The sequence below is a fragment of the Miniopterus schreibersii genome (genome assembly GCF_964146895.1).
Source record: "Miniopterus schreibersii genome assembly, chromosome: 1".
NCBI lineage: Eukaryota > Metazoa > Chordata > Mammalia > Chiroptera > Miniopteridae > Miniopterus > Miniopterus schreibersii.
The window spans coordinates 60905529-60925000 of record NC_138101.1 but is presented as its reverse complement, the minus strand read 5'-3'; the positions used below and the strand labels follow the sequence as shown (position 1 = coordinate 60925000).

General features: G+C 33.1%; 1 protein-coding gene across 1 annotated transcript in view; it reads left to right on the top strand.

The window, feature by feature from the left end:
* DNAJB14 (DnaJ heat shock protein family (Hsp40) member B14) overlaps positions 1-19472 on the top strand; it is a 42717-nt gene that overhangs the window by 4345 nt on the left and 18900 nt on the right. Inside the window, exons 2-3 of the mRNA XM_081123357.1 lie at positions 8689-8860; positions 16372-16517. Of these exons, the coding sequence (XP_080979483.1) occupies positions 8689-8860; positions 16372-16517 (318 nt within the window). The remainder of the gene's footprint in view (positions 1-8688; positions 8861-16371; positions 16518-19472) is intronic.

The following is a 19472-nucleotide window of genomic DNA, read 5'->3' as shown; positions in this document are numbered from 1 at the left end:
GAAAGGTCTAAAACATTTTTGTAAGCTCCTGGTAAAATGTTTAGTGTAGAAGGAAATTGAAGCTACTAGTTAAAATGAAATTCTACATTTTTATTCCTGAATTTCACCTATCTAGACTACCATCAAAACCTTGTAACTCAAGAGTTTTGATTGAATGTTCCTGTGGATGTGTTTTCATACTAAGATGGGCAAAAAGAAAACATTGCATTTTAATCTTCATTATTCTTATACAGTGAATGGGAAAATATGAAACTAAATTACAGAATTTTTGTCCCCTTTATATTTTATTCTTGCCAGGTGAGAAGTCTGATTGATAAAACACTTTAAAAAATTGGCAAGAGTTTTTGTTGAGGAAAAAAAAACTTGATCTTCAGATGAATCTAGGACATTGTTGCTTTTTGTTTTTAGTTAATGTATTTATTGTAGTGAATTTCTAAGTGAAATGAATTTTACAGCTTTCAAATATTTTCATACTATGAATTTAGTGTATGTTTGAAAGGATTGATATACATGAGTAGCTACTACATAGGAAATACAAATATTCTGGAAAAATAATGTTAGCAAGCAGAAAGTAAATTACATTTTAGTTTCTTAAACTATATTTATTTAAAGTTGTATTTATTGATTGATTTTAGAGAGAGAGAGAGAGAGGGAAGGAGAGAGAGAAAGACAGGAAACATCAATTTGTTGCTTCATTTATTTATGCATTCATTGGTTGATTCTTATATGTGCCCTGACCGGGGATTGAACCCACAACCTTGGTATATCTGGACAATACTCTAACCAATTGAGCCACCTGTCAGGGCTGGTTAGCCACATTACTTTTGTAATAACACAAATAAAAGCTATTTCTGGTTTGTGAGGAGGAGGGGAAAAATCTATCTGTTTTTCAAATTATGTGTTCTTATTTTAGATTCTGCTAAATGATAGGCATTATATATAACAGGTGTGTGGTAGAAACTTATTAAATAAAAACAGACCTTGGTTCTTCACTTCTGGATTATCCACATAAACATTTTTCATATTGTATTTACTTTTCACTGGTTCTTAATATGGAATATACTTAAATGCAGACTTCATTAAACCCCAGGCAAAGCAGTGTATCTGGAAAGTGAGTGCATAAAATAGGGCTGGATAGGTTTAAAACCAAAGGTAAATGTAATCTGGTCATAATCACTGTATCTGCCCAACTAATGTTTGTATCACTTCACATGATTGTAAATGAAATCTCATGTGATTGCTAAGACATTTAATAAACAAGAAAATCCAATGTGCTCAAAATTCTGGCAGTATTTGAACTGAATCATATTACCTTCTCAGGCATTGGTTCCAGTGATTACTAATACACAAAACCGTGCTAATTCCATTTTTAAGATTACAACACTGGATAATGAGACCCAGAGGTAATGGAACTTACGCAAATTTTAACTCTTTGGAACCAGTGTTTGGTGTGAGCACATGTATAACACAGTCATTGTTAAGCAGAACCCTTATGTAGGAAACTGTAGAAAAAATTTCAGTATCATAATAACTGTTGAAAATCTAAAACAACTATATGGTATACTGCTTTAGTGTAATATTCAGCATGTAGCTATTAACATGGAAGATGTCCAGAAAAACACTGGGAGAACATGTGTGTGCTAAGGATGAAAGGGAATGTACAGACAACTTCTACCTAGCATGCATGGGGACTTTGTGGCCACCAGTAAATACTAAACATACATAACTACTTACATATCTGGCTTCACAATTTTTAAAAATAATTTTTTTTTATTTCTTAGCTGAAATAATGTTTTATAAAGAGACACTTCCCCCTCACCTGTGGTACAATTCATATAGGATTCATATAGGAGAGGCGGGCGGGATAAGTGCTTGATTGCTTTGATCAGTTTTCAGGAAAAGGAGTTTGTTCCTTTTCTTTCTCCAAAAGCAGTGGGATCCCCTTTAGATTAGCTCCTGAGTCCTATAGACACACTCCCAGCAGTCTTTTAATAGTTACCTTTCTCTTTGGTATAGCATTATTTCAAGTTCTTGTACATTTCCTGTACTAGAACTGTAATCAACCATATTTCCAATAAGTCATCGTTTCTTTTAGTGGAAAATGGTGTTTCAGCATCACAGTCTGGGATTAAGAATGCTGTGGATACTAGATTGTTTATTGTTTCTGGACCTTTTCAATGTACAGAAGCAATTCCTTCCATAGTAGTAATTGTTTCTCAAGGCCATGGTAAATGATAGATATGTCATGCTTATTAATTTGCTTTATGCCACATCATATACGTAAAAGTTTCAGTAATATTACAAACACTACCCACCAACATAATTATTGAAAACAGTTATCTTTGCATATACTCTCTGTTTCCCTCTACATTTTAATATTTTTTTGAATTTTGAAATAATTTCAAACTTAGAGAAAAGTCACAGAATAGTGCATACTGCCCATGTACGTTTTACTCAGGCTTCCTATTAGATAAAATTTTGCTACATTTACTTTATCATGCCCTTCTTCTCTCCCTCCCTCATATTCCCAACCCCAATCCCCACCCCCACCCACAATTTGTTATTATATTTTTTCCTGAATTAACTAAAAGTAAGTTGTAGACATGATGCCCCATTACCCTTAAATAATTCAGTGTATATTTTCTAAGACAAAGGCACTCTGTTAACATAACCACAATATAACCATCAAATTCATGAAATTAATGCATGTATCACTCAAATTCTTCGAATTTTTCCAATTATGTCTTTGATAGCAAAAAAGGACACAAGTTGCATTTATGGGCATGTTTTAGTCTCCAGATACAGCTTTTCTCTTTTCTTCTTTACTTTGACATTTTTAATTAATGCAGGCCAGTTATTTTATTCAGTTTTCCTCAATTTGGGCCAGACATTTCCACATACAAATTTTTGGCAGAAATACCATAGAAATGATGTTTAGAATTGATAACTGTTTTCTTAGTGTAACCTATTAGGAGACACATTATGTTGATTTGGTCCTTACAGGTGAGATTAACTTTGATGACTTGATTAAGTTGGTGATGCCAGGTTTCTCCACTCCAAACTTACTTTTTTCCCCTGCTTTATAATTAATTAATATTTTGTGGGGAAATGCTTTGAGACTATATAAATGTTCTGTTCCATAACATAGTTTCACCATCTCCTTATAGCATTCATTGATTCTTTCCTGGGTAAATTTCTGATGGTTGCCAAATGGTGGTTTTCTAATTTCATCATTCCTTCTACAATTTATTAAGTAATATTCAACCTATTTATTTATATGGATTCATATTTAAGCCATTACTATCATTACTTATGTTGATGCTCAGATTTAGTCAGTAGGAGCCTTGTGTCTTTTTGATATGTCTTCATTATTCTTTGAGCATTTCTACTTTATGGCACAAAAACTTTTTCAGGCCTACTTTTTACTTTCTACTCTGGGAATCAGTTGTTTCTCTAAAGAGCCCTTATTCTTTTTAGTGGACAATGGTACTGGGAAACATATATAGACACCAGATAAGCTCATTGTGTCAGGGATGTCATTGTCCCTAGGTCTCATCAGCAGACAGAGCTAGGAAATATATGTGTATATGAATACATGTGTGTCTGTGTATGTATATCTGTGTGTAATATGTGTTTGTATATAGGAATACACACATCTATAGTAATTTAATCTATATTAAGTTAATCTGTATTAATTTTGATATTTGTATGAGACATGCACACCTCCCTTTGTAGTCCACCACAGAGCTCATTCTAGCCTTCTCCATTTCCATATTTGTAATTCCATTCTCTGACAGTGAGAAATGTAGCTCCTGCTGTCTTCAGTTTACTTATTCAATTTCCCCTGTATATAATTATTTGCCTTCTTGAACCCATTGGTGCAGGCCCTATCAAACTCAACGTTGTTTTTGGCTGTGAATGCTTCCTTGGTCCAGGCCTCCGTTGCTAGAGGGGAGGGGAGGGGAGGGGAGGGGAGGGGAGGGGAGGGGAGGGGAGGGGAGGGGAGGGGAGGGGAGGGGAGGGGAGGGGGAAAGGCAGTCACTTTTTTTTCAAGTAAAAAGAGTAAGCCCACCATTTTAAAAATATTTCAACTTATTTACAGTATCAGAACATATTATATACTATATGCACTCTTTTAATCATCATTTAGTCTTATCTCTGTAGGCCACTATACATTTAATTCTCTCCATCAGTCCTTATGTATTTAATTACTTTGGAATCCTGAAGCTTGTTGTCTATAGATTTCTAGGAAGGGCCTATGGGAACTATGCTTACTAAGTTCTGGAATGTTGAAAACAGTTCATCTATGGTCTTAATACTTGAGGTTAGGTGAATATAAAATCCTTGGCTTCAGTTTTCTCTCTTTGGTTATCTAAGTATGTTACTCCATTGTTTTGTGCAAGTATATTGATGAGTAGTCTGAAGACAGTCTATTTTTCTTTCCTTTATAAGTCATTTGATGTTTTTGCCTAGAGGCCCAGTTAATTTTATTAGAATATAGCTTGATGTTCATTAATCTGGGTCAGTATTTTTAGGTGTGTAATTTGCCCATTCATTATATGGCTTCAGATTTTTCTGTTTTTATATCAGACATTTTCTCCAATTATGGTTATATGTTTTATTTCTCTTCATTAGGACTCCTGTTGTATGTGTGTTGGATCTTTTTTAACTACCTTCAGCATTTGCCATTTTCTTTCTAATTTTGTGTCTTTTTCATTTAAAAAAATATTCGTTTTTTTATATTCTCTTTCACTTACCCAATATCTATTGTGTTTATAACTTCTTGTTTCTTTTAACTTAGTCTTTTTTGAATTGATTTTTAAATTTCTCTAGATAGGTACTTTTGGAGGTTTTGCTAATTCTAATTTATGTTATTACTGTATATTATATATAATTTCTTAAAGTCTTCAGCCTGGTTTGAAGTAGTAGGTTATAGTGTTTACCTGTTTTGTTAGCAAGTCTTTGTGGTGTGCTTTCATTGTCCTCAGAGATTTATTCCTATTTTCTTTTTTCTTATAATAACCTTGTATCAGATTTTACTTCTATCATTTTCTTTTATGAATTTTTATGTGTAGTTAGCCATTCTAAATATACAGAAACCCTTCTTCATTTTTTTGTGTAATGCTTAAAAATATTTTGCCTTTCTACATAAGAAATCTAGTTTCCCACTTTTTCTGGAGTTTCTTTTTATTTTTTCCTATTGCCCCTGTCCTCTTCAGTTTGGGTCCTGTTCCCAGTAGTTTCTCCTCAGTGTGGCTTTATTCTGAAAGAGAACTTTGATTAGTTTTGAGAGTTTGTAGTGACTGGAGTGTCCTTAAAAGTTTTTTTATGAACCCTTTCACTCACTTGCTATTGTAGTGAGCAAGACCAATTCCTTTTTATACACTTTTTTCAGTTTTGGCTGCTGTGCTATATAGAGAGTCCCGGTCGGTAATTTTGGAGATCTTTTGTTCTGTGGGTGGGCAAATGCCCTTTTACTATCCACTTCTTTGTAATACCCACATAGATCTATTGGTGGGTCATTCCCACCTTTTTGTATTTTGGTATATTGTGCAATAGGTTTTGATTTTGCTATTTAACTCTGATTTTATGAGGGAATTTTCAGAGATTTAAATTTTAAGTTGCTGTCACAGCCTTCTTCTAGAATTCTTATAAAATTTTTTATATTTAAAAGTTGTGAACCACTACCCCATAGACAGTGCAGTCTACTGTTCTAAAGGTTAACATTGTTTGCATTAAATAAGAACTAAATTGCAGTTAAAAACTGACTATATACAACAGGGTGTCCCTCCAAAAATGTATACACACTTTAACAGCTGATAGCTGTAGTTTCTATTACATTTTGAAAATGAAATATATTTTGATAAACACTGCCTTTATAATGTGTATACATTTTTGGGGGATACCCTGTATATTTTATTCTTACCTTGTTAATAACTAATAGATTGCTGTCTAATTTGGAGCCTTTCTGTACCAGCTACAAGTAAATTGTTATAAAAACTGAATTTCTTGTGTCTTTGGTGACCTCTTGAATGCATTAGCTAGGGAAAAAATATGGTAGAAAGTAGTTATATAATGTATATGTGTATATACAGGGGTAGGCAAAAGTAGGTTTATAGTTGTAATACAAATAAGTAATACAATAATTAATACATAATAATATAAGAATAAACTCACATACTCACAACTGTAAACCTATGTTTGCCTACCCTGTTATATGTATATGTTTGCAAATTTGCCACTGAAACTGCCAGGATTTATATATATAAAAGCTTTATCGAGATATTATTCACATACCACACAATTACTTCACTTAAACCATACCATTCAGTGGGTTTTAGTATATTCAGAGTTGTACAATCATTATTACAACAATCACTTTTAGAACATTTTCTTCACCTCAAAAGAAAACCCCCCATGCGCATTAGCAGTCACTCTTTACTTCTCCCCAGTTCCATCCTTCCCTTCCCACTAGCCATAGGTAACAACTAATCTACTTTCTGTCTCTGTAAATTTGCCTATTGTATACATTTTATATAAATGGAATCATATAATATGGTCTTTAGTGACTGTCTTTTTCACTTAGCATATTTTCAAGGTTCATCCGTGTTGTAGCATATAGCAGCAGTTCATTTATTTTCATTGTTGAATAACATTCCATTGTCTGGGCATATTGGCATTTATCTATTCAACTGGATTTTTTCCGTTTTTTTTTCCTATTATCAACAATGCTGTTATGAACATTTGTGAGCCAGTTTTTGTGGAGGTGTATGTTTTCATTTCTTTTGGGTATATACCCGGGACTGTTGGGTCAAATGGTAACTGTATGTTTTCAACAAATGATTTTTCAAAAGTGGCTACATATTTTATATTCTCACCAACAGTGTATTAGGGTTCCAGTTTCTCCACATCTTTGCCAACACTTGTTATTGTCCATATTTTTTATTATAGTCATCCAAGTGTGTGTGAAGTTAGGTATCTCATTATAGTTTTAATTTTCACTTGCCTAATGGCTATTGATATTGAGCAACTTTTCATGGCTTATTGACCATTTATATATCTGTTTTGGAGAATGTTCAGATCCTTTGCACATTTTTATATTGAGTTTTTGGTTTAATTATTGAATTGTAATAGTTCTTTGTATTTGTGTATGTGTGTGTGTGTATCTTTCAGATATATGATTGTGTAAATATTTTCTCCCATTCTGTGGATTGTCTTTTTACTTTATTGATGACATTCTTTAAAGGGCAAATGTTTTTAATTTTGATGAAGTCCAGTTTCTCTACTTTTTCTTTTGTCACTTGAACTAATTTTTGCATATACTATAAAGCAGAGGTCCAAATTCATTCACTTGCATGTGGATATCCAGTTATTTCAGTACAGTTTGTTGACCCACAAGTTCTGATATGTAGCATGTTCATTTTTATTCAATTCTATTTTCTTATTTCTGTTATGCTTTCTTTGATACATGAGTGTCTATTTTTTTTCTAACCCATTTGTGATCTTTCTAGGCACATTTTGTAGTTGATTTCTCACTTAAATGCATTGCACTCATAGATTGTGGTATATAGGATACTAGTTCTTTGAGACTTGATAACATTATGGTCTAGCTATAAAATAGTCAATTTTCATTCCTTGTGTGCCTATAAAGAATGACTATTCACTAGTTGGATATAATGTTATATCTCTTAGATCAAGTTTGATAAATTAGATGTTTGTATTATTTGTATCCTTAGTGATTTCCTTTTTAATCTACCTGATGCCATTATTGGTTAAAATGTGTTAAAATCTTCTACATTGTGGTTGGTTTCTCTGTTGTTGTTTTTTCTTTTAGTCCTGTTGATTTTTTTTTAATGTATAGTTTTCAGTTATTATGGGAAGTTTTAAGCTCTCACAGGAGAGGGAATAGTGTAATCAGTTCCTATCACCCTCCCATCTTAACCATTATGAATATATATGTATGGCCAATCTTATTTATATATTCTTTCTACTCCTTCTTTTATGCCCCGTCAGTATTTAAATCAAATTTTAGACATAACTATTACTTTTTTATGGACTCAATGTTTAGATTTACTCATACATTTATCACAGTACTTGCTCACCATTCCCTTCTACAGCCTGTCTAGAATCATTTTTCTTCTGCCCTATATATATATATTACATTATCCTCTAGAAATATTACTGGTAAATTTTCTGTTTTTGTTTGAAAATGTTTCTAATCTTGTGCATTTTCTAGATAATTAGTGCAGAACTTGAGTTGACAGTTATTCTCCCTGAGCATCTTGAAGATACTATTCCAGTTTCTTTTAGCTGCCATTGTTGCTGTTGAGGAAGAAATAGGAAGTCCAATTTCTGTATCTTTGTAGATAATCTTATTGGCTATTTTTTCTTTGGTATTCTGCAGTTTTACTAGGATATGACAAATAAAAGTGTGTCATAAGTAATTGAATGATAGTAATTTTGAGCTGTTAGCTTTAAATTTCTTAATATTCTATTTCTAAGTTGTGATTAGTGGTGGTCTGTAAACAATTAAGTACATAAGGAGTACTTGCTCTTTCAAAAGACCCAATGTTGAATCTTTATGGAGTACTGGATTCTTAATTTGTCAGCTTTATAATTTTCTTCTCAAGATGTGTATATGTACCTTGATGTAAACAGGCATAGTATGCTTTCTGTATCTTTCTACAGCACTATTGGAAATAATTATGAAAAATGGAAGCACAGCTGGAAGTAGCCCTCATTGTCGAAAACCATCAGGTAGTTCTGATCAAAGCAAGCCTAACTGCACAAAGGACAGCACATCTGGTAGTGGTGATGGTGGAAAAGGCTACACCAAAGACCAAGTAGATGGAGTTCTCAGGTAGGAATAAATATGATTTATATCTAATCTACAGTTGCTACTACTGTAATTTTTAAATGGTATAGCACCTAAAAAAGTGTTTGAATTATAATATTCAGTAGAAGAACAGACATCAAGGAACTGAACTCGAGGTATGTTTTACATTCTTCGTAAAACTAGTCTGTAAAGCCCTAGCCAGTTTGGCTCAGTGGTTAAAGCATTGGCCTGCAGACTGAAGGGTCCCAGTTTGATTCTGGCCAAGGGCACTGACCTCACTTGCAGGCTCGATCCCCGGCCTGGTCTGGGCACATGCAGGAGGCAACCAATCGATGTGTCTCTTTCACATTGATGTTTCTTTCTCTCTCCCTCTCTCTCTTCCTCTTCCCCCCTCCCCTTCCACTCTCTCTGAAAAGCAATGGAAAAAATATCCTCGGATGAAGATTAAAAAAAAAACAAAAACCAGTCTGTAAACTACCTTCTTTATAGAGTAAGACTGTACAATATTGACTCTATGGAAGGTTCCATCTTTTTTTTTAGTACTTCTAGATCATTATTTTTGAGGAAAATTATTTCAATTTTTTGACATAGTATAGTATTTAGATAAAATATTGAAGGAGGATAGGAGAATTAATTATTCTGTCATATATATACATGAAAGCGGGAATTTTATATGAGAGAAAAATTGAGGGCAATAGTAACAGCATTGTCAATTTCCTACTTATGTTAATGAAGGATAGTTTTTTTCTATTTATATTCTTTATTAAAGTTATCTTTATATATATACACATATATAGATATGCCAATACCATAATGTTCTTTTAATTTTTAAAAATTTTTGTTGAATTTATTGGGACGACGTTGGTCAGTAAAATTACATAGGTTTCAGGTGTACAATTCTGTAATGCATCATCTGTATATTGTGTGTTCACCACCAAGAGTCAAGTCTTCTTCCGTCACCATTTATTTCCCCCTTTACTCTCTTCTACGTCCCCCCTCCCAACTTTCCCTCTGGTAATCACCCTACTGTTGTCTGTGTCTAGGAGTCATCGTCATTGTTACTATAATTATCATTATTATTGCTTCTTTTACCTTTCTCACCCACCCTCCCAACACCCTAAATTTTTTTTTTTTTTTACAGACTATTCTCTTATTGTTTTAGTTTTACCTCATGATACACTTCCACTTAAAGCAGAAGAATTAGAGTTGAAAAATTATGAACTGGGTTTTAGAGATTTGACTTTACTAATTTTATAATTAAGAAAAAATTTTCTGGAAATCAAATGAACCTCTGAGTATGAAACACTGGAGAAAATACTGTTTTGTTTCCTGCTACAACTTTAGGAAGCTGTATTGGTGTTGTATTAATGTTGCTCTCTAGGGAAACTAAAGTGTAAGGATGAAGGACTCTGAACAGTGATTAATCGGATAATTCACACCGAGTGAATTATAATACAGTGAACTAGCTCAAGTAAAGAGTAGGCAAATTAGTCTTTCTCTTTTTTGTCCTTTCTTTCACTGTTATTTCTTTTCTCACCCTTTTTTCTCCATTGCTGCTTTTTAGTTCATTCTTTTTTACTCACCATATTTTGAAATTAAAATAATTTAAATAAAATAGCAATTACTTATATATTTTGCTTTCTTCCCTATATAGTTAGATGCTAAAGCTTGATTTAAAAGAATCACTAATCATGGTAAAGCCATGGTAAAGGGTATTTGATTAGCATGAATGGTAGTGAAGCACTTTAAGAATATAAGTAATGTTGCTAACCACTTTTATAACTATAGTATTATGTGAGAGATGTCTGAATAAGTGAGATAAGTAAATATAAGTGAGACTTGCTTTTGAATTTCTTTTAAGAAAAAAGCTTTAACTAAACTGTAGTGAAATGCATCTCTTTTCTTCAGGAAACCACATCTATTTGAAAAAAAAATAGTATTTTCCTGAAAAAATTACTTTTTTGGGGAGAACATGTTCTCAATAAAAGACCTAAATAAAGTTAATTGTATACATGTGATTTTTATTTAGAATCATTTGTGACTTTTTTTAAAAGAAAGACTGTAGAATACCTATATATTTGAAAATATCATTTAAAAATATAGTTGAACCCAACTGTTTTGGCTCAGTGGTTGAGCATCAACCCATGATGCAGGAGATTGTGGTTCGATTCCCAGTCAGGGCACATGCCTGGGTTGCGGGCTTGATCCCCAGTGGGGAGCGTGCAGGAGGCAGCCAGTCAGTGACTCTCATCATTGATGTTTCAATCTCTCTCTCTCTCTCTCCCCCTCTTCCTTTCTCTCTCTGAAATTAATAAAGACATATCTTAAAAATATATATATATACACACACACACACATACATATAGCTGAAAGTTTTGGAGAACAGGAATATTCTAAATCTGGTGTTTTATAAAAACCTTTTGTTTAAGATTTCCTCTACCCTAGCCTTGAAAGGAAGAGAGGAGTAGCTCAAGGTGTGGCAGAAATGAGGTTGGGAGAGCAATGCTTTGTTTTGCTAACTCTTTTAGTGTTTAGGGGACATCTTAAGAATGAAAGAAGGAAAGATGATGGTGGGTGTAGATACACTTCGTATGTGGTCAGAGTTGGCCAGATGGAAACATAAAATATTAAGGGAGTTTCTGTCAGTTGCCTTCTATATTCTCTGTGAAATTGAAGATGAGGTTATCCTTTGAGTGTTAAAAGAGAAGAGATGCGATTGAAGGCTTGAGGAAGAGTGGTAAAAGTATGAAATATTTGCAGAGTGGAAAAGCAAAGGGAATGGAAAGATTGCTGGTTAGCATTCAGGAGCCAGCTATGTTTGAGACCATGAATTCTTATCTGGTAGAAGTATTAGCTTAGTAGTATACCTACGTTAGAGATTGTTTCTCTGGTCGATAATTTTATTATACCTTTTTTATTAAATAAATTTAGTTTTTTTCCCTTTGTGGACTAAATATGATTGAAACATTCTTTAATAGAATCCCTAACTTATTCAAAATACTTCAGCTAATACCTTTTAAGAGTTGGTTAGCTCAATCATGGAACACTTATTCATTATATTAGCCTTCCTAAGTGTTACTTTAGTGAGGTAACAGATCACTAGCAAATACTTACATGTTGTATGTTCTTGTTTTTGTTTTACTTATACACGGGATTTTTCTGAAGAAAGCCATGTTATCTTGTTGGTTAGCACGATTATGCAGACAAGTTGCTCAGTGACAATTTGGCTCAATGAGAGAAGCCATGCAATAATACTTTATCCATTGCATAAGTAAGAGCTAGCTTACAGTAAGACAGAAGAAAAAGAGTATAACTTTGTAAAAGTAACATTCTGTGAAACTAAGCACTTTGTTTTCTTTAAGTTGAAATATATTGAAAAATTATTGAGGAAAAGGTGTCATGGATCTAATTTAAAAGGCTTTTAATCTCATTTTTTAAAAGCCCATCTTTTATTTTAAAATTTACAAGATCAGTGTGAGATCATTATAGTTATCAATTCAGAAAACTTTTGTACAGCTATTAAGTCATTTGAATTATGGGGATTTTATTAGGATTTGATTTAAATTATAGTTCTTTAAGTGAAATTATTTTGCTAAACTTAAAAAAGAAATAATCCTTTGCCTCCAAGAATAAACACGTGTTTCCTTAAACACCAATTAAACATGGAATCTATTTAAATAATCAGCTATATCATATAAAAAAAGAATTGAAAGAAGACCTCCCCTGCCCACTATGCTTTTATGCACATAAAGGAAGATGTGAAGGCTGAACTAGACCTACTTCCTCAATGTTGAGCTCCCAGACAGATCTTTCTGCCTTTGTATTTCCTTCCAGGGTAGGTAATGGGTTACCTCTTTTTAATTTATTTTCTTTTTGCTTTCTTTCCTTTTTTCTTTTTAAAATTCTTTGGTGAGGATGGAGAAAAATATTTAAATCTTTCAATGAGGAGCAAACTGTAAAAAGTGTGACAAATGCGTTTTAGTTGGTGAGGAGGAGCATGATGAACAAATAATATGAATTAAAATAAATATATGAATGGTGTTTTCTCATTCCGGTATGAAAAATCAGGTAAATGAGTATATTTGGGGTATTACTTGAAATATGTAGCCTTCAGCTTTCCATTGGTGGTGTGGACTTCATACTTCTCTGCTGGTTTCTCAAAGATATCGCCTCTAAAATATGATAAAAAATTTAGTACAGGGAAGCTATGGCAGAGCTAGTTACAGGTAGGAGTGAAATAATTGTTTTTCTTTTTTTTCTTATCATGGTAATTCTTTTATCTTTATGACCAATTTCTAGAGGACTGTGAATTCCAACCTGATTTTCCTACACTACCAGCAACCCTTTCCTGGGCTGCCTTTTTCTATTGCCTAGCCTTTTGTGCTCAGAAATGATCAACAAAACAAATTTAGAGGGTTAATCTGGTACATAATTAAACAGCTTGTGCATTAGAACCAAATAGTAATGACTTTAGGATAGTACAGTGTTTGATTTACTACCTTTTGTTTTCTGCATTCTGGTAGTGTGAGTCATATTTTTAGTTCTATTCCTTGTTTCATAGTCTATTCTCTATTCCAAATTGAGTTCTGATGCCAACTACATTTTCATTATAGTACTTACCACCTTTGGTCTAAAAATGACTTGGATTCTCACCATTTCTGCCCTCAAATTGAATCAGTCATCCATCTGTCCATCTATCCATTCAACACGTATGCTGAACAAAACACAGTGCCTGCCTTTAAGGGGCCTCGAGTCTAGAAATAGTCAGATAAGTAAATAGATAGCTGCAGTACAGTGTGGTAATTGCTGGGATAGGTCTAAGTTCAGAGAGCTTTGAGAGGCTATAAGAGGGTCACTGAACCTAGTGTTGAGGAATTTGAGTTTTGAGAAGAGAAAGAGCTAACCTGAGGTTTGAAGAAGAGGTGGAAACTAAGCAAGAAGGGAGGCAGAGAATGCATGTTCTGGGCACCAAAACCAACATTTGAAAATATCTAAGAGGGAAGAAAGTGTGTTTAAATACTGATTGGAGAAGCAAATTGCAAGGAAGGAGATGGTTACTCTGGAGTCTGAGGAGGCTCCTTTTCTTCTTTATTCTGGTTCTTGACAGGATTTTCAAGTCATACAAACTGAGGTTTGCATGCTTACTTGTGAGGTCTTTCCTAATCACCATAGCAGGTGGGACTCCCCTTCCGTTCCCCATTCCCCTTTGCCTCTTTATTTTTCTCTAAATATTTATCACCATATGATGTACTTTATATTTTACTTATATATTTGTTCATTGCTTGGCCCTGTCCCAAATGTAAATTTAATGTGAGCAGGGGTTTTGGGACAGTTTTAATCCCCACTATAGCATCTGAAACAGTATTTAGCAGAAAATAGATGTTCAATAAATTTTTGTTGAGGAAATAAGTCCTGGTTCCCATTTATACTTGATTATATGACTTTTGGCAATTAACCCCTCAAAGCCTTGATTTCCTCATTGGTTAAACAGGAATAATATCTACCTAATGAGGAGTAAATGAGATCATTTGCGTAAAATAATCAGCATAATAAGATCCTACAATTCTCTATGTGAAAATTTTGTGGACCAGATGTAGTTTGTAATTTGAACACTTCGTATTTTGGAAAGGTAATAAGGAGCATACATTATACATTACATAACTGGTAAGCAGCTCGGACCCTAGTGGTAACATTTCTGCAACAAAGCATACAACTATTCATACTTAAATGGCGTATAAGAAGACTGTGGTGATTTCACATTAGTTCAGGTCAAATTTTACCTCTGAGAGTTCAAGTCAGGTTTTTGCAGTCAGATTAGTTATAGAATAACTTAACATTTTTCAGAGCTTAATGGGTATTACAACGTGGACATGGGCTTGTGGACCTGTTCCTGACACCCAGTAGGTGTTCTGTAAATGTCCCCTTCCTTTTTTTTCTATTGCATAGTTTCTAATCATATTTAGGGGAGTGAGCCTCTACCATGGCAGGATCGTTCTCTGTTTTGTTCACTAGTATATCTCAAGTCCCTGAACACTATATCTGGGACATAGTTGGTAGTCAGTAAATATTATTCACCAAATAAATGTCATATTCATGAAATAAAATTGACTTGTGTTAATATTTATTAAGTAACTAAAGTAGAAAAATCCAATTAATTATTATTCCTATAAAGAAAACTGTAACAGATTTTTGTGGATGTGATGTGGAAAAATTTCTATAATCTTATTTAATGTCGTCTTTTTTTTCTCTTCCCTATTTCATATACCAAAAGATGAATGCTTTCATTATAACAGAAGAGCTTTAGGCTCATTTTTTCCAGAAATATTTACTGAGAACCTATCATGTACCAAGCAGTGTGATGATTAATATATTCAGTAGTTTAAAAAGATCAGTCCTCTGTCTTTTCTTTGAAAACTTTGAGTCAGTGTTTGAAATACTTTAGCTGCCAGTGAACAGTTATGCCTCAGATCCTTTTACCTGTTACTACTTCTGTCATCAAGCCACTCACTCACACATGGAACACATCTGAAGTTATAAAGTATGCCGCAAAAGTGTGTAAAATATACCTTGATTTTAGTGAAGAAAAATTATTAGGTTGTAGGAGAATGTTAGGATCCAAAAGTATTAATGTTATCTGTTCTATTTAGAGTATTTCTTTTCCTAATATACTTTAGAGACTCCGGGTTTAAATCAGTTATGTCTTTAGGGTTATAAACTATGTAAGTACAGTAGGTCCTTGAATAATGATGATTCATTTAACATTTCGTTATAGCATTGATGAGATGCTGTAGGAACTTAACTCCTTTATGTCAATTAGCCTATGGTAAAATTGGTTTCATTATACATTGTTTTGCTTAAAGTCATACAACCTAACAAAGACATCAAGTGAGGACTTACTGTAATCTTTAAGAGTATGCTCATTACAGTGAAAATGGGGGTAACACACTTTTTGAGTCCCATGATATATTTTATCATGAGATTTTATCTTTCACCGATGAATTCTTTTTAGCATGGCTGAGCGGAATTGACTTGCCTTGACATTTAAACCATAGTGTACTGTAATTGTTTTACATGCACTAAACTGTTACTTTGGTATTTGGTTAGGTATACATTCTGGGACAACATAACTCTTTGAATGTAATGCATACTATTCTTTAGCTGCAACATACTTGTGAGGATTATTGAATTTCTTTATGCTCTTAAAAGTTGTTCTTATCCCCATTTTAGTTACAGTTCTGTGCTCTGTTCTTCATCCACAATTGTTATGGACTTGACTTTACTTCTCTGTAGTTGTGATAAACTGCACCAAAGACATTCTCATGGTCAGCTCTTCTTAGACTGGGAAGAGGTTGGAGGAGTGGTCTGTGGTAGAAAAACAGAATGAAGCAGTGACCCTTAATGGGATAAGCTATCATTTGATATTGAGGAAACAGCCCATGGACAGTTCTTATACTATCCTAATAAATAACACTTTAGAGCTATTACATGAACTTCTTCCTTGAAATTTTCATTGTAACACACTCTCTTGTTCACAGCATAAACAAATGTAAAAATTACTATGAAGTACTTGGAGTTACCAAAGATGCTGGTGATGAAGATTTGAAAAAAGCTTATAGAAAGCTTGCTTTGAAGTTTCATCCAGACAAAAACCATGCACCTGGAGCAACAGATGCTTTTAAAAGTAAAGTAAACCCTTTAAAGCAATTTTACTAAGCTCTTTTTAGAATCCACTTACAGCGTTTCAGAATATTAAATTCTGCCTTTGGACTGGTGCATATAAGCCAGCATAAGAAGGGTCTTTAGAATCCTTTAAAACTTCGCTATTAACTTGTACCAAGAACCAAACAAATGCAGTTTGCTTCACGAAAGCAGCATTCTTTCTCGTTTACCATGCACAAGTTGCGTGATGATTATGCATGAGCCTCTAGCTTATTACCATCTGGTTCTAAGGGAACTAAAAGCAAAGTGTAGATTTTGTGAGTTTTTAAGATACTACAGATATTAAGATATTAGACTTGGGAAATTACTTGGAATTGCTATCTGCCCAGTGTTTTTATATTTCTGTTAACTCTGGCCAAGTTTTTTATTTTTTTATATGTAGTTCTAACTAATGTGACTTTTTTTCTGTTTAATAATTAGTTTCATTTCTCTTGCCTACTCTTCATTTGTCTTCATTTTTTATCAACATTTTCGGTTTTTGCCAATTTAGTAAATAAACGTAAAATAACTGATTTTGTAATTTCATATTTTGTTACATACAATTTACTCACTTAACTTCTAATTTATAGGAAAATGCTTAACTTTGTGATTGTTTTTGTGAATTTTGCATATATAAAGCTAAGTATAATGCTTACAGTGAAATAAATGTGGGGGTCTTGGAATAACAGGAAGGAGATAACTGATTTTTAAAATGTTCCTAAAAGGTAGAAGGCTCAATTTGTCTTTTATACAAAACAGTTTCTAAACAGTTTTGTTTCTTAAAGGAAGTTGCCAAGCAAAATACGTTTGGGGATTGTTAATATATTCCAATAAAAGCAGCTGCCAAAGTGGTACTAGTGAAAGTAAAATAATCACTGTGACAGAGCCTTCTCTGTTTGTTAGATTAAAAGTTGTGTCTTGGTAGTGCAAGAAATTTTTCTTTACTCAAAAACACTAACTTTAGCATATATGTTCCCAAAAGTTAAAGCAAAAATTTCACATTATGAATTAAAATTATTTAACTTAAATTTTTTGTTTTTAAAACATTTTTAAAAAACATGGTAGCAGAGTTATTTGCATGTTTGTGATCTGGTAGGTGATATCAGTATTCTTCATTAATGTTGAGGATATTAAACTGCTTTTTTCTCCCATTTCTGCATTGAAGTCTTGTTATCATTATTGGTTTTGGAATAACAGCAAGTGGATCTACCATTATTTTTACAGCCTGTGTTGCATTTTTAAGTGGTGAGCAGCATAAATGTCACCCCAGCTAGACACTCAGAAGGGGTTTAACAGAGGCGATTGTACTTTGGTTTAGTACATTTTAGATTTTAATGCTTTGCTTTATAAAACTAGAAACGTAATATTTATCAACATGCTAGAAGGTGATTTATCTCTAGAGGAGAGACATATTATTTAATACACAGGAGATTATCTGTAAATCAGAATGCCAGTTAATCCCAAAGAGGATTGGAACAGGGAGTTGGCTGATGAGCCCATTTTTCATTGAGTAAAAACTACATAGAAAACAGATGCTTTGTGAGTAAAGGCAGTTAATTAGAAAATATTACATCTAGTACCATTATACAGAAATGACAGGTTTCATTCATTCAGCACAGAGGATCTTTTCATTACCTTCTTGGTCATCTTACTTTGATTTTAACCAATCGATCTTAACTTCTGTTTTGGGGATACCAGGCTGTTTATGCAAAGACTATAGTTTTTTCTTTTGTGTAAAAGGTAAGTATAGCTTGATTGCTCTGTAATTACCAAAACACTTTTTGAAGAACATGGGAACCACTTGCTTTTTTTTTTTTTAATTGTATTATAACTTTATTTAACTTAGTAAAAGCCAAAATTGATGGTTCTTAACATGTTATGTGAAGATCAAAATCAAAGAATACAGAGTACCTAAAAAAAAGCATTCAGCTCAATACTGGTTCCTTCAATATTACTACCAAACTTCTGTGAAAGAAGCCTTGTGTAAAGAAAGACTAACAGCAACATATAAAATGTTTTTTTAAAAAGTTCATTTACCAAATTTAACGATCTAGAAAAAAAGAAAGTCTGACTATAATACTTGATAACACAGACATATTTAAGTAGAAAACAGAAGGATAAAAACAATAATATCACTAAAAATATTGCACAGCTTCAGGTGTTTCCTCCAAATTTGCTTTATGTAATTGAGTGGATATAAATTAATGAACAAAAATTAAGCAAGGTACATATAACAATTTAATAGAACCTGACAATCTAATTCCTTTCATTTTTTTCTCTCAAATTCATCTTTAAGTCTTTCCATTATGGGGCTCATAAGAAAATTAACCAACATATGGATACTACAGTCAAATGCCAAATCTTTAAGAAGTACTTATGACGTCCTAAATTCCTCTATAATGCAGTTATGAACAACCTTCAAGATACTTGTGTTTTGTATGTAGAAAAGTGTTAGAATCAAATATTCAACTCAATATAAAATAAGAAACATTTCTGATTTGTTAGGTTGAAACTGCTTCTCCTTTTGCTAATGAGTGATTTCTTTAGCTGTAATACCACTGAGCTGAACAAATAAGTCACCTTTGACTACAAAAGGAAAAATAAACACATGCTAAATGGATAAACATTACAACTACATCTTAACCATCTCTTCCTCTAGCACTTAAGAAGCTTAGAGATTCAGTGTTCTTACATTAACTGCAAGAAAAAATAAAGGAGAAATTCCTTCTTTTGAGATCACAATTATGAAGTCATGTGATTATACAAATTCTGCATTTGTGTGCAAAACATGAAATACATATATCTTAATCCTCCTTGCTTATACTAGACTTGTCAGTCAGCTAGCAGGCCTTTCCAAGAAACAGAGACCGAGATGTGTTTTGTATACCTTCAGTAACCTCAGCACTACAGTAATAAGAGACTCAGTATCCTTTTGCTG